The 27,050-nt window shown below is 47.1% G+C and overlaps 1 protein-coding gene across 5 annotated transcripts in view; it reads right to left on the reverse strand.

Annotated features, from left to right (window-relative positions):
* Positions 1–27,050, reverse strand: part of LOC126460762 (carboxypeptidase E-like) — a 438,967-nt gene that overhangs the window by 144,317 nt on the left and 267,600 nt on the right. For all 5 annotated transcript variants that reach the window (XR_007585944.1, XM_050095944.1, XM_050095943.1 and 2 more), the window contains exon 4: positions 5,150–5,311. Coding sequence is in view for 4 of the 5 variants with exons in the window: in XM_050095944.1 (XP_049951901.1) it covers positions 5,150–5,311 (162 nt within the window). In the remaining variant the exon portion in view is untranslated. The remainder of the gene's footprint in view (positions 1–5,149; positions 5,312–27,050) is intronic.

A 27,050-nucleotide genomic window follows, 5' to 3' on the forward strand; every position in this document is an offset into this window, starting at 1 on the left:
CGCGTAGACGCTACGCCAACGGAGGCCGGGATCTGCTCTCCGTGTGCTGGAGGAAACCGGGCGGGCCCGTCTAAGCGGTCGGCCTCGGCTGGAATCCCCCCCCCCCTCCTCCTGAAGCTGCCTACGGTGTCGGCTGCTGCGGTACACACCTGTTGCTTTTCCAGAACGGTTCTGTTTGTTCAAGTTTTTCAGGACAGTCACAAGTCGCACGTACTATCTTTTATTGACCGGTTTCGCTCCTTAATTTAAGAAGAGGAAGTGTTTGATGAAACTCTGGAACTTTTAAAGTACAGTGGTTGGCTGCTAAATTAAAGGGCGAACCCAGTCAATGAAACGTACCCAGTGCGACGTGTCGTTGCACGAAAATTCCAGCAGCTGCTGCTTCCGCCTGCTCTGGCTAACGGCCTGAATTTACTGCGTTTTAAAGTAGTGTAGCATAGCGTGGAATATGGAGAGAGCATTAAAGCTGATACGGTTTTGTCGTGAACGGGAATGGTTATGAGACCGTACGGACTGCTATTATAAAAGTAAACCAAAGAGACTAGACGCTTGGAAAGTGATGTGCACGATGTGAAAAAGGAAAAGCTGTCGTCATCGACATCTTTTCGTCACGAACGACAAAGAGAAACAAATAAAACTGGGGGCAACTATTAACTTTGTGCTGCAGGCAGAGTTCTCCTAAAAGACGTCTAGTCTTTCGGAATTTCAGTGTGTACACAATTTAAGAACAGTTTCAAATTTGTAGCCTCAACTGAGAAAGCATTAGGAAGTAGCCCATATTCCAATTCAGCTCTAAGTTCTGACCTTAATTTTGTCTCAGCACACTGCTTCCTACTTTTTAAATGAGAGATCGTCCACCAGCGTCGTCTGTTCTTCTCCTTCTTTTTCTGATGATGAGCTTCTTGCAGTAACATAAATACTGCAAATGCGACGAGCGCTAAATCCTCTTCTCCGCTCACAATATCGGCCGGCGAAACTCTCGTTAAAACGCTACTTTGTAACGATAATAGGACGGCAGCAACGACGACGAGAAGGCGAACGCGAATGCACTGGCGGCCGACGACGCTGTGCCGCCGCGTCGTCGCCGGCCTGCGCTCGGCTCCTGTGTGCGCGACTTAAAGATTGCCGCACTCTCAGCTTCAGTGTTGTATTTCCTGGTGCACAGACCGTCTTCTTCTGAAGACGTACCGAGCGAGATGGCGCAGTGGTCAGCACACTGGACTCGCATTCGGGAGGACGACAGTTCAATCCCGCGTCCGGCCATCCTGAATTACGCTTTCCGTGATTTCCGTAAATGACTCCAGGCAAATGCCGGGATGGTTCCTTTGAAGGGGCACGGTCGACTTCCTTCCCCGTCCTTCGCTAATCCGATGAGACTGGTGACCTCGCTGTCTGGTCTCTTCCCCCAAACAATCCCATCCAATCTGAAGACACCATACCGTGTACTGCGATCAGGATGAGACAGTCGTTCTCGAAATGTCTCCCCACGCCGTGACTGGCCATTTTTCGGCGACATAGTTTCTTCAAGTAGTCGTCGTCCAGCGAGACGTGGTGGAGAGCTTCTGCGACGTTCCGGAGAGCTACTGGCTGCCTGCGGCTGGGGCTGCTTCGTGCCGTGATGCGGAGGACGTGCCTCTTCCGGCACTCGGTTCTGTTAATAGTGTGTCGGCAAGTTCCGGCGCTCCAGACTCGAGTAATCGTCCTCAGATTCCTCGAGATCGCAAACAGACAGCGCTCGTGAGATGATAAATGAGACTGCAGGCGAGAGAGAGATCAGCTGGGCGGGCGTGTAGGCTAGGAAAGCACGGGCCGAGAACTCGTAAGCCTCGTACGTGAGCCCATTCCACTGCTTTTAGTCGGCCACAACTATTCCGATCGTGCTTCACTGTAAACAACTCGAAGCCATCGCGTTGCAATGGCCGCGCGGAGTAGCCGCGCGGTCTGGGGCGCCTTGTCACGGTCCGTGCCGCTCCCCACGTCGGAGGTTCGAGTCCTCCCTAGCGCATGGGTGTGTGTGTGTGTGTGTGTGTGTGCTGTCCTTGGCGTAAGTTGGCTTAAGTTAGGACAAGCAGAGTGTAGGCTGAGGGACCGATGACGTCAGCCGTTTGGTCGCATAAGATCTTACCATACTATTTTTTTTTTTTTTTTTTTTTTGCCTTGCAGAGTGTGGCTCTGCAGATTAGACAGGCTTTTTGAACAGGCATCAGCTTACGTCGTGGTGTGCTCGCTTTCGCCCTAGTTGGATCAGCCTGCTCGAGTGCACTACACACCAACGTCCCATCCTGCCCCGTCTGCCCGTGTGTACTCGCCCTCCCACGCTGGGGCGTATATCAGCAAACAGCTGCGTAGCTCATGCCTCGCTCGCTCGGCAGAATCCGGACAACTCGCCGCAATACGGTACGAGAGCGTCGTTCACTGTCTGCATTACGCCCCCACCCCAGTCCGTTTCCGCTTCGTCTGGGTCTCTCTCGCTCTCGCGACGGGGATCGGCCTGAGCGGGAGCGCTGCCGCAGCCTCTCGGCCCACAGACGGCCGCAGACTGACAGTCCGTAGTGGCGCGGCGCGTCTCGGCGGCCGCAGTGTTGTAGGACGAGGGCTGCCGCACGGCCCCGCGCGGCTGCCGCTCGCTGCATTTGTTCACTGGAAGGAGCGGTTTTTACAGTAAACGGGCACAATTTCTGGAGTTTGCCAAGTCCTCGCACGACTTGCAAAACACTCCCGACGTACAGTTTTGATTTCTGGCACGAAAGACGTTATTTCGTGCACCAGTGTCGAAGACTTGCCCAGGCTCCTGACGTGGTCTCTGCTGCGGCGAAGCAAAAATCGATTCGATATTCCGTGCTCCTGAAGGATGGAGAAAGTTCAGTTGTTGGGGATGGATTAAAATAATAAAATTTTCTTGATCTGCACTTACTTGTGATCCATTTTCTAGCAACATGTTTCTTCATCGGGCACCTGTATACCGACAGTCTACCAGTTCCATACGGAGCGAGGCGGCGCAGTGCTCGGCACACTGGACTCGCATTCGGGAGGGCGACGGTTCAATCCCGCGTCCGGGCATCCTCATTTAGGTATTCCGTGATTTCCCTAAATCACTCCAGGCAAACGCGGAGATGGTTCCTTTGAAAGGGCACGGCCGACTTCCTTCCCTCATCCTATGAGACCGATGACCTCGCAGTTTGGTTTCCTCCCCCCAAATCAATCCATTCGGGCTCCACCATCAGTGTGTGATAACCAAACGCTTTTACCGTTTATGTAAATATGAAAGGATTCGATTTTTAGCGAGGCAACTGATGCAGAAATGAAACAGTCTGTAAGAGCAGTGTTGCACTTCCGTGACTTTAAACTGGCCGAGGTCGCTAGCGCATGCTTGTGCTATGGCGCTCGACCTGGCGCTAAGCTGACTCGAATGGTGGTGGCGTAAAACAATGTTCGCTCCATTACTTGGTCGGCAAGGGGAGGAGACGTGGTGGACAGCGTCCCGCACTAAAGTCCCAGCCTCTGCGCAGCGCCACACCAGCTAAGGTCGCGCGGCACAGAGGATGGGGACCACCCTTCTGCCACCCTCTGCCTTCTGTCATCATCATCACACGACACAAACATTACACTACACTCTCCACCCACACAATACATACCTATAGTGTTACAAATCTTTAATGGAGCATGTTGCAAGTAAATAACAAAAAACTCAATATTGCATGTAACGACAACGTCTACTTTTCAAGTTCTCATTTTAGTTGAATGACGTTCACTGATTCATTTTTGCCTTATAAATATAAAAATTTGGTTAAAATCTTTTGTCGAATAATTTCACAATATGCTGAAGCTCTGCGAACCGGAGTAATTTTCACGCCTGAGTTAAAGAGTCGAAACTGAGTTACTGACAAGCAGACTCCTTTCCGGGCAGTTGAAATGTCGCCTCCTCTCGAAACACACACACACACACACACACACACACACACACACACTGACGATATTATTCCTGCAGGCTGGCGTGTTACAATTGTGTAAAACCTGTTTCAGTACTTTTTGGCACAGTTGATATAACGTTATCAGTAACGAGGTCAACTACAGCGAATCGACGGCAAGGTGGGTCACGAAAAAGTTAACGCGACAACATAAGGCAGCAAGATTCAAAGTGTGTACAAACTTGAAAGAAGGCTACGAAAGACAAGGTGACGCTTTCCTAAAAAAGATTTAGTATGTGACGGACCTCGGAGTCAACTTTTCAACTGGCGTTCAGCAACAACAAGGAGGTCGGAGAATTACTGGAAAAGTGGCTCACACAACAACACGAAGACTTCTTTGCATCGACATCGATATAGTTCATCCCGACTCCAAGTGTAGACATATACCGGGTGATCAAAAAGTCAGTATAAATTTGAAAACTTAATAAGCCACGGAATAATGTAAATAGAGAGGTACAAATTGACACCCATGCTTGGAATGACAAGGCGTTTTATTAGAACCAAAAAAAAATACAAAAGTTCAAAAAATGTCCGACAGATGGCGCTTCATCTGATCAGAATAGCAATAATTAACATAACAAAGTAAGACAAAGTAAAGATGATGTTCTTTACAGGAATTGCTCAATATGTCCACCATCATTCCTCAAGAAAAGCTGTTGTCGAGGAATAATGTTGTGAACAGCACCGTAAAGCAAGTCCGGAGTTATGGTGACGCATTGGCGTCGAATGTTGTCTTCCAGCATCCCTAGTCGGTCGATCACGATACACTTGCGACTTCAGGTAACTCCAAAGCCAATAATCGCACGGAGGTCTGGGGACCTGGGAGGCCAAGCATGATGAAAGTGGCGGCTGAGCACACGATCATCACCAAACGACGCGGGCTAGAGATCTTTCACGCGTCTAGCCATATGGGGTGGTTCTAATAAAACCCCATGTCATTCCAAGCATGTGTGTCAATTTTTATCTCTCTATCTACATAATTCCGTGGTTTATTAAGTTTCCAAATTTATACTGACTTTTTGATCACCCGGTACGTGGGCATTATGTTAACAAGTAGTAACAGTCTCATCTTGTAAAAACACACTTTTTTCAGCATCTATTTGCGTCTTTAACTGTCGAATGTCCGTACAACACGTGAAACATTCTTTACTGAGGTAATTTCGCTGGCTGGCTGCACTCACCGGCTCGGGGAGGCGCCGCAGCTGCAGCTGCGCGAGCAGGTGGTTGTTGTAGTCGATGTGCGCCTGTTCGTAGCTGAACATGACGCGGTCCAGATCCGGGAAGTTGCGGTTCAGGTCCACGCTGTTGTTGTTGTAGCGGCCGATCAGGTAGTCGGTGCCGCCCTGTCACAAAGAACAAACCCAGCTGACGGCCGGCAAACTCTTCTCAGAACCCGAGCTCCCGGAATGTTAACACTAATGCAATGCTGCACAAGGTCTGCGTTCTGGGAGAGTTAACGGGCGCACCTGGTCGGTACTTTCTCGACTAAAGTTTCTACGACAGATTTTTGAGGGAAAGTACGACTCGTTGTCCTGAAAACGGTATCGGATCTTAAAAGAAAGCCATTCTCTAATGCAACGCGAAGAGCTGCTAATAAACAACACCTTTAAGAAATTGTTACAGCAGCGTAGTTAAGGATCGAATGAACTTGTGTCGCTGTTACTCAGTGTTGCAACTCGCTTGTATGAGTGAGTTGCAAGACACTAGGAGTGGAGCGGGCTGCCCGGGATCTGGCACACACAGCAATTGCAACAGTGAGGAACAATATTTTTCATTGTCCGTTTCTAGGGGTGGAATGCTACTAACCTGAGTACAACGTCCGTTTCTGTGTTCCCTGGAGTCACGCTATTATGATGCCACACACCGTGCCATAACAATTTTATGTTGCCTGATGACAAGTTCTCGGAAGAGAATGTTTGTTTTCTCAGCAGCTCTCTCTCTCTTACGTAAGAATGATTTTCTTTACGTATTGGCGCGCAATGTTGGACCACCTAGTGTCAAATCTGTCATTAATGGGATCATCTGCTTTCGTTTTTCCTAACTGGCGTAGTGGACAAGCAGTGCTTTGCAAAACAGCAAATGAGAATTCGGGAAGGAAGTGTACATTCCTCCTCTCTTTCATTTACTCTCGGGACTCTCGACCACCCTTTGCTATTGTCTCACCTGAAGCCCAATGTCGAGTCGTCTACGTGATCGAGAAACGGACGGAACTGCATCATATTTATACAGGAAAAGGAATATCATAAACCTGAGAGTCAGCTCGCAAACACTACTTAAAAGGATACGATGGACTGCATTTCCAAAATGTAGAAAACCTGTGTGGGATGTGACTATCAACTATGCGTAAAAGCGAGAGTGAAGAAGAGGCGCCAGAAGGAGACGCCGCTGGAAAGCGCTGCAGTCAGCCGCCACTGCTGCACATAATGACGAAACTACAGCTCCAGAGAGGGCTGGGGTGGGGGGTGTTTGGGCGTCGCGAAACCTCACTGCCCGCCCCCAGACAGAAGGCGGGCACTGCAATAGCGCCCCGAATCCGTCTGAGCCACAGCCACCCGCCCCTCGTTCAGTGCACCTCGCCTGAAAAATTGTCACAGAGACAGGAGACGGACACCTCACGCTGTACGGCACCCGCACAGTTTAACTCGACACTCACGCCAAGTTCACGACTTCAGGGTTCAGTACGTTAGTCGCTAAAAACAGAACCCTTATAGGATCAATGTTTGTCCATCCGTCTGTCTGTCAGACTGTTCAAAGCCCTTTTTTCCTGAACGGGTCGACGTATTAAGTTGAAATCCGTGTGACTTAATGAGATCAATGGTCTCTCGGTGGTGTAATAAAAGTTAGCTTCTAAGTCTATGCACTGAAAAGATAACGCCATTTGTGTCACATATTTTGATACTCACAAAGACAATGATCAATACGTACAAGGTAATTCCTGTTGGCCCAGATTCGTGAAATTTGACAAGAAGGAGGGCTCCGCAGTACAACCGAAGGAAAAAAAAAAAAAACAAAAATTGCAAATTTGTAATTATATTACACGAAAAAATTGTCATTTGTTGTTAGACTGTCTGTCTGTCTGTCTGCGTGTCCGTTAAGACCCCACCTTGCCACGTACCGGCAGCCGCGCTCGCCTCGCCGCCGCGACGCCGCTTCGGTACGGGAACACCGACTCTCCCTAGTTGCTGTCGTATGACGCAGGTGGAGACTCGTTTGGCGCTGCAGCATTTCTGACGAGTCTTCGTACGTTTTGAGAAACACGACTTGAGTAAATCTCCCGTTCACTAACCACCTCTGCTCCCCCCTCCCCCGCTTCGCTACGACGCCAGGTGCCGCACCGCACCCCTCTTCACCACAGAGTACCGAGTACCGAGTACCGAGTCGTGCACCGCGTGTAGTCCTCTGGTGCTGCCTTCCGAGTACATCTCACGCACTCTGATACTCGCAAATTCAGTCGGTAAAGCGTGCAGGGTACTTCCCCTCCATGTAGAATCGTGAAATCTGGCACGAACAAAGGCTCCACGGTACAAGTAGAGGAAACAGATCGCGTAACTGTTAGCCTATGTCCGACGGAAAAATACTTGTCTTGTCATCTGTTACCTGACTCTAAAACTGAAATTAAAACAATCCGGAAAGTGTTGGAATTCGTGGTATCGATGCCTTGCCGGTTTTAGTGCCGATGACAGGCAAAAATCGTCGTCATCTTCGACTCGCGGAATGGGTGAATTGTCTGGGTACGTAATTAAGTTTGTACGGGACCCTCGGTGTGCGACTTCTATTCAGACCTCCTGGCCAGTTTTTAGGGTTGCGTGCCTCAGTCGCTGAAAGGGGCACACTCACACGATGACTGTGCTGTCCCTCCACCCGACCGTCTATCTGTCGGTCGGTCGGTCGCTCCGCATCCCTTCCTCTCGGGATCGAAACATCTGTCGCGTACTGACTCTCGCCCTGTAAAAGCTTGTAACACAATGCGATCCAAAGATACTGCCATTTGAGTCACACATTTTGGCAGCTTCCCAGTGGCCATGTCAACAACAGGCGAAAACAGTCGAAGTTCTCGACCCTGCCACGACCCCCTGGTGCTGTGACGACCGCTTCACCTTCTGCCTTCTGTGCACAACTAACAGCCAACATTCTCAAGTATTTGTTAGGTGTATTCCAGTGTCTGTTTTCCCCAACAGTTTTTGCCCTTTACTAACACCGCGGAAGTTATTCTCCGATGTTTTAAAGCATTAGGAGAAAGGCCAACATGTCCACAATTTAAAACAAATGAGATACAAAATGGAAGGTACAAGTAGGATAAGAAAAACTAAATGCATCACGGGACACAAGTGAATCTAAACACGTCCCATAACATAAGCCCACGAAAATGCAAAGTTCAGAATAATCCCAATCTATCAGTATATACATTTCGTACAAAGAATATCTAGTCCATTACGAACAAAAGGAAGCGCTAATTCCAGTCACGTCAATTCCGTTCCATTTATTGTAAGATATTCCAGTGCAGACCACCTGTTACCATCAGTCTGTGTTTCCGCGCTCCTTCCTATTAATATTAATAATTATTTTACGTCAGTGCTGTAGTGAGACAGTAAAATGGATGTAGAACGTATTTTTGTGAAGACTACAAACAAGACTAGCAGAACGGGGAAGAAGAATGATTGACAAGAGGAACATTAATGTTTCACTTGTCAATTTGTAATTTTTCCCCCTGATGTCACATACCAAAATTGTGTATTATAGCAAGCTTTATAAAATAAGATGTATGGCATTTTCAAAAACAATATATTTGCTTTGAACATCATTCAAAGCCGAACATGTCCAAATGGTTCATGAAAATGAGAGCATGGCCATTTTTAAATGTACTATTTATTTTCATTGTAGATGTGATTTACAAATACGAACTGCATTTTGGCACTGAACTAAAGGTGTTTGCATTGCAATATGTTATTTTCAGTCATATATAAGTTCAAGTAAATCCTACGTTCACTGTGAAAAACTGCATTTGGTACACAGGTTCGCCTTTGCATGTCACCTCTTCCCCACACATCCTGTCACCCTGCCTCTACTACGACTCACAGTGCATTCCCCACCGCTTCTGCAGAGAACCTCCTCATTGCTCACATTTTTATCAGTCCACTTAACAGTCACAATCCTTCCGTAACACTACAGCACACCTCAAATTCTATGACACTCCACTGTGCTGGGTTTCGCACAGTCCACGATTCACTGCCACAGAATGTAGTGCTCCAGGCGCACGTCCTCACAAACTTCAGTAGCTGGACAAAGTGGGCAAAACTCCATGTTGCATTGTTGTCAACTGTACTCAAGATCGCGGATCCAAGATGGCGGACACAAATGTGGCTACATGACAGTGACGTCATGGTGGGAAGTTCAAATTTTGGCGGGAAAATAGCTCATTGGGCCACCTCCACTATCCTCCTGCCCACCCCTCTCTCTCTCCTCTGGAAAAGGACTCAGTCTGTGCTGGGTTGCCGGATAGGATGATCGTGAGTACGCACTGTTTATTTAAACGATTTGAGTTGTCATAGATAGTGGCTCCATCCGGTGTGTTCACCATGCTGAGGTCCGGAGTCCAGCTGACCTAGTTCACAATACCACCACCACACGACTGTGTCGCCCTCTGCCTCTCCGCTCGCGTGACGTAATCCAACATGGCGGTCTGGGGAAATATTGCGGGGAAAGGACTCAGTCTGTGTCTAGTCGCTGCACTGCAAGGACGGACGCAACTGCTTACTGTGTTCAGTGGACGAGATGTCTGTGCTGGACACAGACGAGTGTATCAGCTGTAATCATGCATCTGAGGATAGAGTCAGTAGCAGTGACATTTGGTGAAGACGAATTCGCTTCATGAAACAATGAATATGCAGCAGGATGGGGCTAAGTTACACTTCGCAACTCACGCTGATAAATCCGTGTGCTGTAGCTGTAGATCATTCGATAAAAGTCCAGTCTTCCGAAGCGCAAGAAGCAACGCACGCGTCCACCCCAGCGCCTCAGCTCCCCGCTGCAAGAGAGGCTAGAGGCTACTCGCCGGCTGACGGCGCGGCCACGCAGTAGCCTTAGGGCTAAGGTCTTCCTATCACGTTGCAAATAGCCGCGGCCCTCCTCCTCCTTACCAGCCCCGCCGCACTGACACCCTTTATCATTGAGCATGAACTGCTTTGGGAGTTACTAGACCTGCTGTTGTGCAACATTGTCACATACATAACTTGAAGATGGCACGGGAGCTACATGTACCACTGCACAAAGAGAGGGTGAGAGATAGCTTTGCAGATGATGCGACAATATTTAAACAATCACACGTTTTATTCCATGGAATTCCACCAACGTCACAACTGAACACAGACCCAAAAGAAAAGACCGCGGTACACTTCTAAAACCGGCCCTGAGACACTTGACGTGCTTTCGTGGGAAATACCCCTACGTTGATCACGAGTTGCTGAACATGTCTCTGAATACACTTTCAAAATAGATCAGTGCACAGTAGTTTGCGTCAATTTTGCGATGTATAACGCCACTGACTATAAAGAAAAGGTCGCTGCACACTTGTGAAACCTCCCTGACACACTTCACATACTTTTCCGGGAACGGATCACAAAACCGATATCAGCTGCAATATCTGATTTTACACGCTAGAATGACGATATTTGGAAGTCGAAATAAATATCTCTGTAACTCTAGAAACAGCACGCTTTCCTCTTCTCGAGTTTTAGCTGCTTGCTTGAAGGCACTGCCAGAGACAGAAAAATGTCTGTATCCTACAGCTGCTGTGGTTTTCAACTCTTTCCTGAAACGGTGAGTGGGGTAAGTTTATATTTTCTGCTCCTGCAGTCAGGGACGTTATTTTCCTCACTTCTCGAAGCACACACTGATGTCTAAGCACAGACGGAAAAATCAGAACAAGCACACAAACAGAATTAGAAGCACTGTCCTATAAAAGAGAAAAGTGGCTGGAATTTGACGTAAATTTTCGGTGTCCTACAGCTTCTGGTCTGGAGATGCCCTAAAGCCAGTGGTGGGGCACAGCATTCCGCCTGACCAAACAGGACGAGGATGGTCTGCTTCGACTTGCCTCTCAACACTCGAACAAGGAAGACAGCACATGACTCTCAGATACCTTGCCCCTGACTTGTTTGAACCAGTCTCTAGAGGTTCCTAAGCCCTGCACAAAGCATGTTTTGTAAATGAAGAATTCTCGTTGGTACTTATTGAATTTACCCGCCGAACTGCAGCTGCTGCTGCTGCTGCCGGTGTGGTAGCACTATCCACCGTGCCGTTTTCCGCAGATGAGACTTTCAGCGGCAAAAGTATTTTGTACAGATCGAAAAAAAAACTGCAGTCATATTGCACTGACAGTCAAACAGTGCAAAAGTGGTCTAAAGAGCATGAAAAATGAAAACTAATGCCAAAGACACTTACTCATGTACACTGATCTCATGCTGTCGAGGAAAGTTTGGATTTTTTCGGTACGGAACCCGCCAAACTGCTGCTGCTACCGGTACTATTTTGAACAGATCAAAAAAAAAAAAAAACATACAGCAGTCATATTGCACTGACTGTTAAACCCTGCAAAAGTGATCTACAGATCATGATATGCAGAAACTTTTGCCAAAGACACTTCCACAATTACACTGCTCCGGTACTGTCGAGGAAAGCTCGAATTTTTCAGCGTAAAACCCGTCTCCAACTGGGCTATATCACCACATACCATATCGACGTAGTAAACACATTTCGTATCCTGCACCAAACAAAATCATCACGTCTGCATCCTGCATATAGTTATAAGCATAAAGTTATAGTACTCGGGCGTGCATATGATGCAAAGACAAATTCGAAAAAAACCACAACCACGTGCACCGTACACACAGTCGCAGCACTAGGCATTCCCCGCGAGACTGGTCAGAAACCCACCGAGTCAGCCGCCCACGCAACGCGAACACCCTGGCCTGACGCGCCATCAGCAGACCGCAGCCACTCTCCAAACTGGTGTGCAAATGCTGGGCTGTTTCCCCTCGGCACAAGGGCGTTACTGTTTGCGGCCGCGACCTGCACGCTTGCTTGCTGCCGTGCTTTCTGGGATTACAAGAACATATGTATTTTCACATAGTTTTCCACAACGTAGACAATTTACGCGATTCTTGTCCATATGAAGCATAAAGCAGTGTGCTACCGATCGCTTGCACAGTACAGTCCCGAAGATCAAGACTAGGAATTATACGGAAACCCGAAACTTGAGCAAGGTCCAGCAAGATGGGACGTGCGGCAAACCACTCAGTAAGCGAAACTCTCGTCTCGTCTCGTAGTGAACTGACGCAGGGCCGGGAGAGCGGTGTGGCACCCACACACGCCTCCACATCCGCACCCAGTGACGCCTCTGGAGGTGAGGATGGCACGGCGGCTGGTCGGTACCGTTGGGCCTTCGTGGCCTGTTCGGACAGAGATAACTAGAAACTTATCTCGTCTGCGAAGATCTTTACGTGAAAACTCGAAAATAGAGGAGACTGATCGTTCCACTTGCGAATACCGATGTCAATGTCAATTCCAAATCATCCTTCTACTTCACTAGGTGTTTCTCATGTCTTGGAGAACTACCAAACATCTCTTCCACTTGTCTTTCACCATCTATATGCACACAACACACACTACAATCGATATTCTCTCAACCAAATGAAAACAGGAAATGTGCAGAACCAGTCTGGCAGACAGTTTATATGGGAGGGAGTAACTGTCCAGCGCAAACATTCGCCCGTATTGAATCATCTCAAATTCCCACGGAGAACAAACGCGATCACGAAGGCTGCCCGACACACAATGAGTTCGCTATTCACCCGCCTGGAGGGCGGCACGGTTAGGTCAGCTACGTTCCTGTACTCCAGCTGGCTTCTCCAGTTCGGATGCCTCCCTCCGTAAGTCGGAAATGTCAATCGTTCCGGGCACAGCCCACCGCTGCCACGTACCTCCACCCCCTCCCTCCACCCAGCCAGAATTGTCGTAGAAAACCAGCCACTACATTTTATCACTGAAGTTACAGTTAAATATTACGATTGCAGCCTCAATCTGACAACATTCGACAATGAGCGAAGTAACGGTAATACCTCCTTCTGACGACTGTGGCTCTGGAAACACAAATATCTGTACCATTCTTATGACTGGACATAATTTTCCACATAAAAAAAATCTTTCATTCCGCTTAAGGTTATCACTATTTTCCACGTCAAATCCACACTACAGGACAAAGCCATTTTATTTGCACATGTCGGAATACACACACACTTTATGAGCCCGCTGATCACAGCGAATCTATCACACATTAGGGGACGACGAATAATACTTCGCCAATAACTGAACGCTGGTGACACCAAACACTAGTGAGCAATGGATAGGTCTGTCTCATTTGTGTTTCGTGTTAGTGGTACCAGTGTGTCTTGGAAAGAGGTACGTAATCATTTTATAAGCGACCACCTATTAAGAAAGCACTACTGCAGCGGTTATGTTACTGTCACAAAGGTCTTGGTTCTGCCGACGCACACAAATATCCGTGTTAAAAATTATACAACCTTTAGAAATCGTGGTATGGTATTGCTTCCGAATGAAGTGGTTTCCCCACAAATACCGCGACACTAAATGTGGACGGTGATCGCTGGGATGTGTGATAGCAGTGTGAAGGCGCGAGGTGCTCGTGGCCGGCGGTGTAGGATCGTAACGAGACGACCGAATTCGCAAAGCGATTCAGCTGAGGAGTGGAATGTGATATGACGCCGGTATTTGCAAATCCCTCATGCCGCCCCTACAGGGTTTTCCCATCTGTGCTTACACCTCAGTGTGTGTGTTTCGAGAAGTGAGGAAAATAACGTCCCTGAATCCAGCAGCAGCAAATATACACTACCGTTTCAGAAAAGTGATGAACACGACAGCAGCTGTTGGATTCAGACATTTTTCTCTCTCTGGCAGTGCCTTCAAACAAGCAAGTAGACTCGAAAAGTGGTAAGCGTTCTGTTTCTAGAGGTACAGAGAGATTTATTTCCACGTGCAAATATCGTTGTTTTGGCGTGAAATTCAAATATTGCATCTGATATCTGTTTCGGGGTCTGTTTCCCGCAAAAACGTGCGAAATGTCTCAGGGAGGTTTTACAAGTGTACAGCCATCTTTTCTTTGGAGTCAGTGGCGGTATACATCGCAAAATTGACGCAAACTACTGTGCAGCGATCGATCTCGAAAGTGTATTTGGGGAGATCCTCAGTTGGATTTAGTAACTCTTGAAGCAACCCATGCTCGAAGAGAAGGGCATTTCCCACAAAAACGCGTGATGTGTTCCAGGGATGGTTTCACATGTGTTCCGCGCTCTTTTCTTTTAGGACCTGTGTTCAATTGTGGCAGTGGTGGTATTTCTCAGAATAAAACGTGTGTTTGTTTAAATATTCTCGCACCATCTGCAAAGCTGTCTCTCTGTCTCTCTCTTTGTGCAGTGGTACAGGTAGTTCCTGTGCCATCTTCAGTATGTATGTGACAATGTTGCACAACACCAGACGTAAAGCAGTTCGTGTTCAGCGACAAAGGGTATCCTTGCGCCGGGGGTGGGAAGTAGGAGGGGGGCCGCGGGTACCTCCAACGTGACAGGAAGCCAGCAGTTCCGCGGAGCCTCCGCGCACATGGGTAGCCAGGCGGCCTCTCTGCGAGCGGGGCGTCTCGCCTGTTGCGCTTCACAACACTGACTGCACTTTTATCTGCACTTGCAGCACACGCACTTATCAGCAAGAGTTGCGAAGTGTAACTTAGCCCCATCCTGCTGCATATTCATTGTTTCATGAAGCGAATTCGTCTTCACCAAATGTCACTGCTACTGACTCTATCCTCAGATGCATCATTACAGCTGATACACTCGTCTGTGTCCAGCACTGACATCTCGTCCATCGTCCACTGGGCACAGTAAACAATTGCGTCCGTCCTTGCAGTCCAGCAACTAGACAGAGACTGAGTCCTTTTCCTGTAATTTTTCCCCAGACCGCCATTTTGGATCACGTCACGTGAGGGGGCGAGGTAGAGCGACGACACAGTCGTGTGGTGGTGGTATTGTGAACTAGGTCGGCTGGACTCCGGACCTCGGCACGGCGAGAACACCGACCGAACCTCCTACTGTCTATGACACCACGAATTGTTTAAATAAACAACGCGTACTTACGTCCATCCTACTCGTGTCTGGCAGCCCAGCAGAGACTGATTCCTTTTCCTGGCAACTTCCACATGGGCGAGGGGAGGGAAAGAGGGGTGGAGAGCAGGATACTGGAGGTAGTCCAACTGACGTTGTTTCCGGCCGAAATTTGAAGTTCTCTCCATGACGTCACTGCGACGTTGCCAGATCTATGCCCGACATTTTAAATAAATCTGGTAATAATGCAACGTGGGGTGACGCCCGCTTTGTCCCCTACAAACGTCTCCCTCAGATTAAGCCTTACGTTTCATGCTAGCAGACTTCTCTTAGCGACTAATGGCCTCTCCGCACATGCTGCTCGGCTTCGTATATGCGTCTCGCTTCCTAAAGTGGTTCAAATGGCTCTGAGCACTGTGGGACTTAACACATGAGGTCATCAGTCCCCTAGAACTTAGAACTACTTAAACCTAACTAACCTAAGGACATCACACACATCCATGCCCGAGGCAGGATTCGAACCTGCGACCGTAGCGGTCGCGCGGTTCCAGACTGTAGCGCCACGGCGGCCGGCTCTCGCTTCCTCCTTCCGAGGCAGCACAGATCGTGCACTTGGCCTACTTCGATGCTGAGGAAAACGTTGGTAGGATATTCAACGGCGATATGGTCCCAACAAATTGGAAAGACGAGGCATACATATCTACAACTGTATCGGTACCTTCACCGTAGAAAACAAGACATTCAGTAAAATTATCACAAACCACACTGAAAAATATATTTTTTGATCGACTAAAGAAACAGTCCGGCTTTAGAACTGAACCGTTTGCAAATGCTGCACGAAATTAAAACAACTGAACAGAGAGTATGAACCAGGACCGTGTCTGAAAACATATTTTTTGCGAAGGCTTCTGCCTCAGGCCCAATTAAATCTCTACCCACGTCCTTGACAAATAAGGTATCGATTGAGACTGCGTTAACCCACTGAGAGAACTGCTATAGCTCACATCAGACTCGGTCAGTGTACTGAGAAACGTACAACTGGAAGATGAGTCAGACATCGAGGGTCTGTACCACGGAAACTATTCTTAGGATCCTCCTTCTGATCTTTAAAAAGCGAATGCGAAGAAGGCACACTTTTTGGTGGAATACATTCGCACCTTCTCCGTTTTGCTGATGATACCGTAACGCTTACCTCCAGTGCAGACCAGTTTCGACAGCGAATGGGGAGAGCTTAATGGAGAGTGTTCGAAAGCAAACTTTATAATCCCTTACAGTAACTTCAATATTGTGTACAAGTTATACACTGAAAAGAAGGCAGCGCAAGTTAACAATGAAGTTATGCAAGCAGTTGTTGAGTTTCTGTTTTTTAATTTTTAGAGTAGTTAAAGACAGTGAGTCAGCGGACAGCAAAAGAAGTTAAGAGAGGAGTAAAACTGGCCTCACGTGGATCGCTAAAACTAAGCCTGATACGCGCCTCATAGCGAACTTGCGCGTCTTCAGCCGGTGTGCTGTTTCCACCTCCTGTACAGTGTTTCGGCGACCGACCCAGTCGTCTTCCTCAGGTGCTGCGAGTTTTGCCGTTCTGTGTACTCGCTGTGTCGACTAGAGCTGTAGGTAAAATATCGATACATCGTTATAACTTCATTTTCCCCCACAAAGTATCGATATACGTCGGGGATATTTTCTCCGATATATCGATATCAAAACGGCAATATGAAGTGCAGATATTTTTGCTTTACATTTTTTTTTCACAGTCTTCGGTACATATTTGAAGTTGTTCTTTTGAAATTTGGTAGAACATAATTTTACTTTTTACCGTGTGAAGGAGTTACTACTTTTTGAACCTTCAACGCGACCAATCTTTCTCTTTGACTGTGTGAAGCAAGTATAGGTGGCACAAAAGCAGAAGTCAGTTTGCCATGGGTGGGTGGGTGGGGGGGGGGGGGGGGGTACCGTAGTGAGTGGAATAACAAGATTTCCAGTGTGAAGAATTTTTAACGCAACTAGTGCGTTGTTTCTTCACATCGGCATTCTTCAAAAACAATGGCTGAAAACGATGACCGAAAATCTAAATGACAAGATTGGTCTTTGGAATGGGCGGAAACGTGTGAGAGGAACTGCAACATTTAGCTTCGCCACGCAATTTTGACACTACAACTGCTAGGTCGCTGGTGTTGACAGAAACGAGAAAAACAGGGATGTCAACATAAAGTGTTCCGGGCAAATTCGATATGTGACGAAACCGAGCGACGGAACCATCGTACGCCTTCCGTTGTGCCAGTTACCTGCACTTACCTTTGTCAGCAAAGTGGTTGTCTGCGAAGTGTGAAGGAGCACCGTTTTCCTCTCAGTTCTTCAGAATAGGGAGGGATAGTTAAATATACAGCTCTGAAACCGGCAGTATATTTACAATGTGATGCCGATGTTGTTAATGGTCGGAACGCCGATATTATCTCTGTCAATACATCGATAGTTTTTCTTGATATATATAGAGATCCGATATTGATAATTTTATAAATATCGATATATCGGACTCCCGGTATTTTTAAAAATATCAACAGTCCTAGCCTGGACTCCAGCCAGACTGTCAGCTGTTGACTGATCGCAATGCGAGGGGTTCTAGACCCAATGTGTCAAAAGGCTGAAACAGCAGGGTTGCATTCCTTATGTCGGAGTCTCGGATTACGGAATGAGAGCAAGACATCGGAGAATATTCTTTAGAAGTGAACGAAGTAAGAGGTCGAATGTGAAGGAGGGTTAGAAGTCGAACTGGCAGTTCCGGATTGGCCTGGGGAATTCAGATGGGGAAAAATAAAGAAAATAAATTTTTCACTCGAGGGAAGATTTGAACCAAGGACCTCTCGTTCCTCAGCTGCTCACGCTGACCACGTGACCACGGAGCTCCTACGCTGATGCTCTCCTTGATGTTGCCTATCTTGCACATGGACTACTTACTTTGTATATTTTGCTTATTTTTGTCGTAGTTCCACTCAACTTCTTCCTGTTTTCTCGATAGATCTGTGTTCAGTTTTTCAAGGCTTATCCACTGCGCCAACTTATAACTAAATCTGAGGGGGGTGCGATGGGGAGGTTCCCTTGTAAGTCACAGGAACTATCTGCTTCAATGTCACTTGTGAGCTGGAACACACATTACATTATTTTTCCTTAAGTTGTACTTCTTGTTTCTGTTGTGCAGACCATTACAATTACGGCTTTTCCCTCCAAAACCGAGGATGCTTTCTCTGTGACCTTATAAATAGCAGAGCTAAACAATGTAGAACAAGAACGTACGTTACAAGCACAGCATTCTGTATTACTTCATTTCCTTATTTCTAACATTTTGAAATTGTACGTCGACTTTAGATGACATGTCAGTCATAGATGTTCTTATCTCTATTTAGTGAACGTATCTTCAGTCACGTTTTGAACATTGTCTCGCTACACCTTATTAACTAATGTTTCGCCGCAAGGGATATCGGATTTTAGAGAATAAATTAATGTGGAGTATGTCGTTCTTATTTTAAAACATTCACATACCCATTTCTTCTTTCCTTATTGTCTTTTGGGCGTGCAGTTGTAGTAATTAAAGTAGGCACAAAAGCAGTGATCAAAAAGAAATGATTAGCGTACATTCGCATTCTCTTTACATCGTTCCTTTCTTGTTGCTCCCTGCTGATGGACTGTTTCTATAACAATCAGCAAGCGTGAAAGGAAGCTACCGTACAGACAGAGGGATCTATGTTTATACTTGGCAGAACTAATTACATACTGACATAATCGTCGGTATTGCTTTCGTTTCCCAAAAGTTATAAATATTTCGATTTCGGAAAAGAAACTCTCTATTTCGCCAAGATGTCGAAGAAGAAGGTCCCTTACGCACTGGGTGTATCGAGTAAGATGTGGAGACGGCGGTTTGAAAGCGGACAGAAGAAGTACCAGGAAGGGCGTCCCTTACCTGAGGGATCGCTACTCAAGCTAGCTGGAGAATGGGCAAGTGTGGCAAATGCCCGGCGTGGTAAATGTACAGCGTGGCAAATGTCCGGCATTCTTTCTGACAGACTGGGCACTTGCGCCGCCTCCGCCGCCGCCGCCCCCGCCGTGACCCACTTCACGACAGCCGCTCTGTTCGACTGTTTCCCTCCTCTGCTGTCGTGACGGACTGCTCCACGCAAGGCATGCCACATTCACACCGAACGCGGCGCGCACCGAGCTTTCCGAGACCTATATCGTCTTTAACATTACAAATAATACTTTTTATCTTCGTCGAAGGGAGCGATATAAACTTGATACTGGGCCAGCACGGGACACACAAGCGACTCTCCGTCCCCCTTGCTCGGCCTCAGTCGCATGCTCTTACTCGGGCGTTCTCCGTTCTGACTGCACCGCCGGTTCAGTCCGATGTTCTGAGCAGTCATTTTCCCTCGGAACGCCAGTCGCAGGCGTTGCGATTCACCGACGCGGCTCTCCTTGTCTGGAAGTGTTCGAGGTCTCTAACACACAAGTTCTTCGCGACGGATGTCGATATCTCGAAACGTGGGTCCTGGGGTCAGCGTGTGTAGGTCTACTGTATGCACGGTGACCTGGGGATCTTTCCGGTCTTCTCTTAATTAACAGACCAAGGAAAGGTGTTGGACCTCTCGTCTGGAGCTCCATCGTGAATTTTATGGTGCGACGGACAGGATTTAAATGTTCTAATAACTCCTAAGCTTTTCCGCTCCATGTGGTCACACCACAAAAGTGTCTTCCAAGTACCAATAGAAACACATCGGTCTCAACACGGAACACAGCGCATTCTAGGGCCTTTGCTCCAGAGTGTTCCGTGTACAGGTTCGCCACGACCGGCGATAAAGGAGTGCCTATCGCCAATCCATCGCTTTGCTCTAATATTTTCCGTCGAACAGGAAATACGTTAATGTCAGAATGTGCCTAAAAAGTTCCGCGAAACAATCATCGAACTTTTCCGTGACGAGTTCCGAAGAACCAGAAAGCTTAACTCCCGTAAAGAGAGAGAGAGAGAGAGAGAGAGAGAGAGAGAGAGAGAGAGAGAGAGAGAGAGAGAGTATCAAAATATCGCCGACTATCACGTCTCTCTCGGCTGGAAGACTCTGGAGCACCGGTGTGGATCCTGTACACGTGCCGCCGCCCCGCCCTGTGTCTACGGTTTCAGATGTCATAATGGCCGCACGACCACAATTAACAGACAACGGTCGCAGACTGATAAGTGGAACTAGATGCGTGGGATTTTCCATTTTGAAAATCGTTAGAGAATTCAATATTTCACGATCGTCAATGTGAAGACTGCGCCGAGAGTACCAAACCTCAGGCAGTGCCTATCCTCTCACCGCAGGCAACACAGTGGCCGACTGCCTCCACTTGACGACCGACAGCAGAGGCCTTTGACCAGAGTTGTCAGGGTTGACTGGCAAGTAACAGCGAGTGAAATAACCGCGTAAATCAACGTGGGACGTACGATGGACGTAGCCGTCAGGACATTGCGGCGAAATTTGGCATTAATTGGGTGTACCGTCACGGACTAAAATATCCCGTGACGAAGCGCGCCGCCCTTCCTCGGATCTTCTATTAATCCAACTTGTAAGGGGCCCCAGCAGATCAACAATACTCAGTAATCGGCCGAGCGAGAGTTATGTAAAGCACTTCTTTCCTCAACGATTATGTTTCCACGAATTCCTTCGACGAATCTCAGCCTGTCATCGGCTACTCCTGTTATTTGTTTGATGTAGCGATTCCACAGTAGGTCTCTCCAAGGTCACTGCAAATGTCTCCAGTAATCCGCCGACTACAGAGCACAGGACTTCTTCTTCTATGCGTTCGCGCTACGTTACAGCTACATTCGTGGTCGATTTGCAGCCACTGCACACTCACTGACCCCCTGCAGTTCATCAGACTTCAGCGTTGTTACTTTGTAAGAGAGTGCAACTGCGCCATCTGCAGAGCCTCGTGGGACTTCCGACGTTACCTACTGCTTTGTTTATGCACAGATTATATCTGATTAATGGCATAAACGCATGCAGTTGAAAATACACAATATTATAAGCAAAAAAGTCTCAGTAAATATAGGTCGCAAACGAACCATTTGCAAGAGAATTGCGACTTTGTGGCAACCAGCCAGAACTGACGTGGTCCTGTTTAAATACCACATACCGGTCCGTGGTGTATTCTTTGTTTATATTTTCGAGAAGTGGAGCTGTAAACAGAACAGATACGTCAGTACAGTACATTACCGCACAGTCTCAGAGTGCCCACTCATGTCAGTTGTTTACAGAGAGACATTTTTGCTGTACGACTCTCAGTGCTAACACGGAACATAACAGTAATGAGGAGTATGTGGATACACATTTGACGTACTGCAGGGCAAATGGCAGTGCACGGGAGACCGAACACAGTTGTGCCGCGAAGGGTAACGTATACGAAGGCACGACCAAAGTCCACTGTTTGTGAGGGCCAATCAGTAGTTGGGCAATGCATTTTCTGATACAATCTGTTAGTGTGGGCCGCATACATTCAGGGGCAGATTTGACTGCTTTATGATCCCCTCCCCATCCCCCTCCCCTTAATCTATTGTTCTGCAAAGTGGTTTACGACCCGCCAGTGATTGATTTATGACCCTCTGGGGACAGTCCATCTCTCTCAGAACCCTCTCCCTCCACCTTACCACATATCCCCTTTCTCTTCTCCTCTGGAAGCTTCCAACCTTCACCCCTGATGCAAGCATAGCATAATTTCGGAAGCATAATTGGATGTCAGAACTGGGCACCACACATCTCCGGAAGTATATTGTGGGTATATCACAGAGAATCTATGTTTTTCTTTCGTGTAGAAGGAAGTAGTTGTATCATCTTAAAGCTTGTCACGGTAGGGAGTGGGACAGACGATCCACATATATGCTCCGCATTAGAGTATCGGGAGCGTTGCACCCCCCAAACGTCTAATATTTCGGAAACCACGTGGGTTTAACAACATAGCACATTTAAGTGCACAACTGTGTAGTCTTAGTAGTGAATGTATATATGTTCCTCTCTTGTCCATACTTTCTTGGTACTGACCCAAGACACTAGAACGATAACTTAGAATTGATAGCACAACTGATTTATGTAAAATGCTTCAAACTCCATCTGTCTGGAGCTCCATCATGCTAAACCACACATTCTTCTTAACTGTCTGTCATATCACAGCAAAACCCTCATATGTAGCATACACCGACAATGGCTGCTAACATCCTCAACATGCACACATCTGGAGACAACTTGTGCGCTGTACAGTTGGTGTGGAGAGTCTTTGCTGCACAGCAATCGTGGACTCAGCTTGCACTGTTCCTTCACGAGACACGGAACGTAGCAGGTATAGTGCCCTCCTACTTCTGGTCAGTTGCAAATTATATCGACGACAGTGTTATGGGGAAGGTTGGTCAGAGGCAATGTGGTGACATCTCTCAATCTCCAACTTTATGCTATGAATGCGAGAGTATTCTGTGACTCCCATCCACATAGCAAAAGGTGGGCAATCATAATCGTAAAGTACACAATGTGATCAAAGTGCTAGAAATATGTAGATAACCTACCTGCATCAGTATAGGACGCTGTCAGGTATACTTTGGTGTATATATCCAAGAATTAACAATGAATGGACATACTGCACAGTCATCTATCTACATTCGCAATCTAGAATATTGTACTCACAAAATAGTGCAGTGGTGGTTTAACAATAACACAGAAATTTCGAAATATGCAGCCGTGCCGCTGGTTGACATTGAAATTACGGAAAGCTACTAAAATTGCTAAAACTGGTCGTACCATCAACTGCGGTACACTGCTCCATATCGACGGCGTCTTTGCAGCCTCATTTGTCTACTGGCACGGTGTTGATTACCGCATAATGATTGACTGACACCAATTGTTTGAGATGGGGAGGATCATGGTGGGAGCAACGCCTTCAGGGGATGGGCAGCACCGAAACAGTGATCGCATATATGGCTGCAATATGAGCAATGGATGCTTTTGGTCTGTTTGAAACGGAACGCCAAGAGATCTGCTTCCCACCACTGTGGAAGATGAGACTTAGTGTTGAGGTCATCATCTTTGGACAGCTATTTGGAAACGCTCCTTAATGCCACAAACTGTTCCAGTTTCCATATGTTGCGACGCTTTCCACATTCCTGTCAATAAGAAACACCGCCTCTGTCTATTATTCCAACCACCCTGTGTGTTGTGAGAGCAGCACGATTTACACCAAGCAATGTCTAGCAGTCTGTGATAGCCAATGGATTGAAATGTGTTAATGTCAGATCTCGAAGTCATGTAGAAAAACAAAATGTCTGGCTGCGTACACAGCTGTAGTCATACACTGCTTCGACGTGGTACAGCAAAAAAGATGTATCAAACTGCTTATGAAACAACACAAGAACACTCTCCCTGCGACTGATAGTCGATATGGTCTTCCTCCAGTACAAGTGACAAAACTTTACACAGGCCCGTGGAAGCAGCTTCGATCTCTGGTCGTTGCTCCAATGGACCAATACAAATATATTTAATGGGATCACCACATATAGTCGATATCATCACGCAGATGGTATTTGTCTGCTCGATATATCAAAAGAGAGAGTACAGTAAAATCTTATTGAGCTCCCTATCAGATGACGTGACATCCACTGGATGTTACAAAAAATAATGAGGGGGGGGGGGGGGGGGAGAGAGAGAGAGAGAGGGAGAGAGACAGTGTGCTGTCAATCAAGACTCGGTCACCATTACACTGTCACATTTGTAGCTGGTAATCACAGGAATACGATAAAGGAGATTAGGTCATGTGCAGAGTGATATTTATAGCCCGTCATTTGATATTAGTGAATTTTAGGTGTTATGCTTCTGAATTTCTTTGTGCAGTCTGCGTTTACTCTAGATGGTTGTGAATTTACTTTCAGCCTTCTAACAAATGGAACAGTGCTGTTGGAACGCGATGGGTTTTCGAGAGAACTAGCAGGTGTCTGTAATTTGGCAGGGGACATCTCTTACTGGTCGAAATCAGCTGCACTCAAATGCTATACATCGAAGACTGGAAAATTTGTGACATTACGACAGGAGAGCGATACTCTGATGGAAGGGGAGTCGATAGGTGAACTCCTATACCGTTTCTTGTAAGTACTGTGGGCAAACATATTACAACTTCACATTTGTCTTGCAAAGTGACCGCAATGAGAAAGTTAGGGGCTAATACGAAGGTTTCTACAGAGACACAATCAGCAGCAGAAGTTCCGTCTTTTGTTTTCTAGATAAATGAGAGACTACATTCTTCTGTGACTTTGTGTGCATAGAGATAAATGGGTCGAATACCATCTTAATAGGTAGACTACATTTACATTCTATACGCTTACTTTGCAAGCCATGGTGGAGGGTATCCTGTACCAATAGTAGTCATTCCCTTTCCTGTTCTACTCGCAAATAGCGCGGGGGAAAAAGACTGCGGATGTGCCTCCCTATGAGCCCAATTTCTTGTATCTCATCATCACGGTCCTTATGCCAAATAAACGTTGGCGGCAGTAGCAGCCTCTTGCAGTCAGCTTCAAATGCCAGTTCACAATAGTGTTCCTCGAAAAGAACATCATCTTCCCTCCAGGGATTCCCATTTGTATTCTCAAAGTATCCGCCAACTAATTTGGTGGGAGTCATTAGGAACGCTTTGACAGGGCTGTATTCTGAGGGAAACCTAGGTCTGCAGACTCACATACGTTTGGTTGAAATGGTTCAAATGGCTCTGAGCACTATGGACTTAACTTCTGAGGTCGTCAGTCCCCTAGAACTTAGAACTACTTAAACCTAACTAACCTAAGGACATCACACACATCCATGCCTGAGGCAGGATTCGAACCTTCGACCGTAGCGGTCGCGCGGTTCCACACTGTAGCGCCTAGAACCGCTCGGCGATCCAGGCCGACCATAGGTTTGGGATGTGGGAGTAAGTAGAGAGGTATTTTGTTATTGCTCACTGCATCAGGCTTTGTGGGATATTTCGAAAACACGTATGAGAACGTTTTGGTTTGCAGGAGGGGTGAAGGAAGCATATCGTTCAACATCCCAGCGACATTTAAGCGTCCAGTTCTTCTGTGAAGGATGGGAAAACTTTTGTGACTGTGGAATCATTAACAGCTGTCCAGCACAGTGAGCGGTGGGTTGTTGGCCGGGAGCGGTAAAGCCCTGAGACGCGGGTGTTCACGATTCGGTAGCAGCTGTTCACATTGAGTCCGGTAGTGGAGGCATTGTGGGGGTGGAGAAGAGAGTGAACATCCTAGAACTCCCTGTAGACTGACAGGTGTCAGCATGATTAGTTCGGGTGCAGTACACCAGAATTCTAACACAGGACACACAACAGGACAACTGAGAGACAGAACTCAATTAGCATGGAATGTCTTCAGCTATTTGACGAAGGAACCACTGGTTTTGGTATCAGAGCAAGTGACTGCCTAGCCTGTGGGAAGTCTGCTGGGACTTGACGGAAGCACCTGTAACCGTTGCCGGCTCACTCTGTGGCCAACTGCGGCCACTGGCAGGACCATCAGTTCGCAGGTTGAGGGTTACAACGGTGCCTCGTGCAGAAAACTTATACGCTAGTGTATTTAAGAATGTTTTTAGCTGCTGTAGGATCGTCTTTAGAGTTTTAACGCGATGTATTTGCGCTCATTTATTTTATTTTCAATTTATAAACAATATTCCTGCACAATTTATTTTCGAGTGTATTTGCGTTGATTTATTTTTGCACTATGTACTTGTGTTCCATGTGGACCTGGGAATACTGCGGCGACAGGAAGTGGGTACCGGAACTGAACCCTCGAGACCCCTGCCGTGCACTCTGAGACACATGCCTGCAGCCCGGTGTGCTGTGAATTCGAGCGACAGTGCAGCGTCTTATGTGCAAGTGTATTTCAAACAAATTGTTTAAAGCAACATTTGCAAGCTTACTGAAGCGTCGAACGCTTTACCTAATTTGTTAATCGCCTAAATGCGACAGCCGGCTGTGTGGCAGTTGACAGGGGCGGCCGCCGCGTGCTCCGCCACCGCAAGATTTGCGACAGTGGTCAGTTATGTCGACCATGTTCCTTGTGCGATTGGAATAAAAAGTGATGTATTTAATTGCTTCTTTTCGATGTATTGTACACTACAGAATGACGAGCAAGAGAGATCCAACCTTCGGAATTTGAATTTTATAATTAAACCATATACTCTCTGCTATGTAACTGAATTTCCTGTTGTGAGATCCACCCCTCCAGCACAGGCCCGCCAATTTCCAGGTGGGGCAGGGGGATTTGAGGGGAGGGTTAGGAGGTTTCCGAGAGGGAGAGCGGTTAATTAATTGATTGGTTTAATTAATCAGTCAATCAAATCGATAGAGTGGGAGACCGAAAGTATACTTGAATTGGTGAGGGGGAGAGGGGAGGGTTGGAAGTTTCCAGAGGGATGGTAGAGGGGGAGGGGTGGGGAGTGGGAGGTTTCTCAGAAGGGAGTATCATCCCCAGAGGGTCAAAAATCGACCCCCAGTGGATCACATTCCACTTAGAAGAACAACAGGGTAAGAGGAGGGGGTCATTAATCACTCAAGTTTCCCGTGAATCTATGCAACCGGCACTAACAAAATGTACCGAAAGATACATTGCCCTATTACTTATATCAATGTCTCCGAAAAACTGGAAGCCTTTGACACGTTGTGGGAGCCGGTAGGTCCCGACGAATTACACGTGTGCTCGAATGTGTAGTGCTGGAAACAGTCGAACACTCACAGACAGAGAGACTTGCCACACAAATTCCTCAACCGACCCACAGTAGTTTTTGGACAATTATGCATCACGAGGCAATGTACCTGGACCACCTCCAATGAGTTCAATGTCTTAGTGAGGCAGACTTTGCTCCTA

The sequence above is a fragment of the Schistocerca serialis genome, chromosome 1 (genome assembly GCF_023864345.2).
Source record: "Schistocerca serialis cubense isolate TAMUIC-IGC-003099 chromosome 1, iqSchSeri2.2, whole genome shotgun sequence".
NCBI classification, from domain to species: Eukaryota; Metazoa; Arthropoda; class Insecta; order Orthoptera; family Acrididae; genus Schistocerca; species Schistocerca serialis.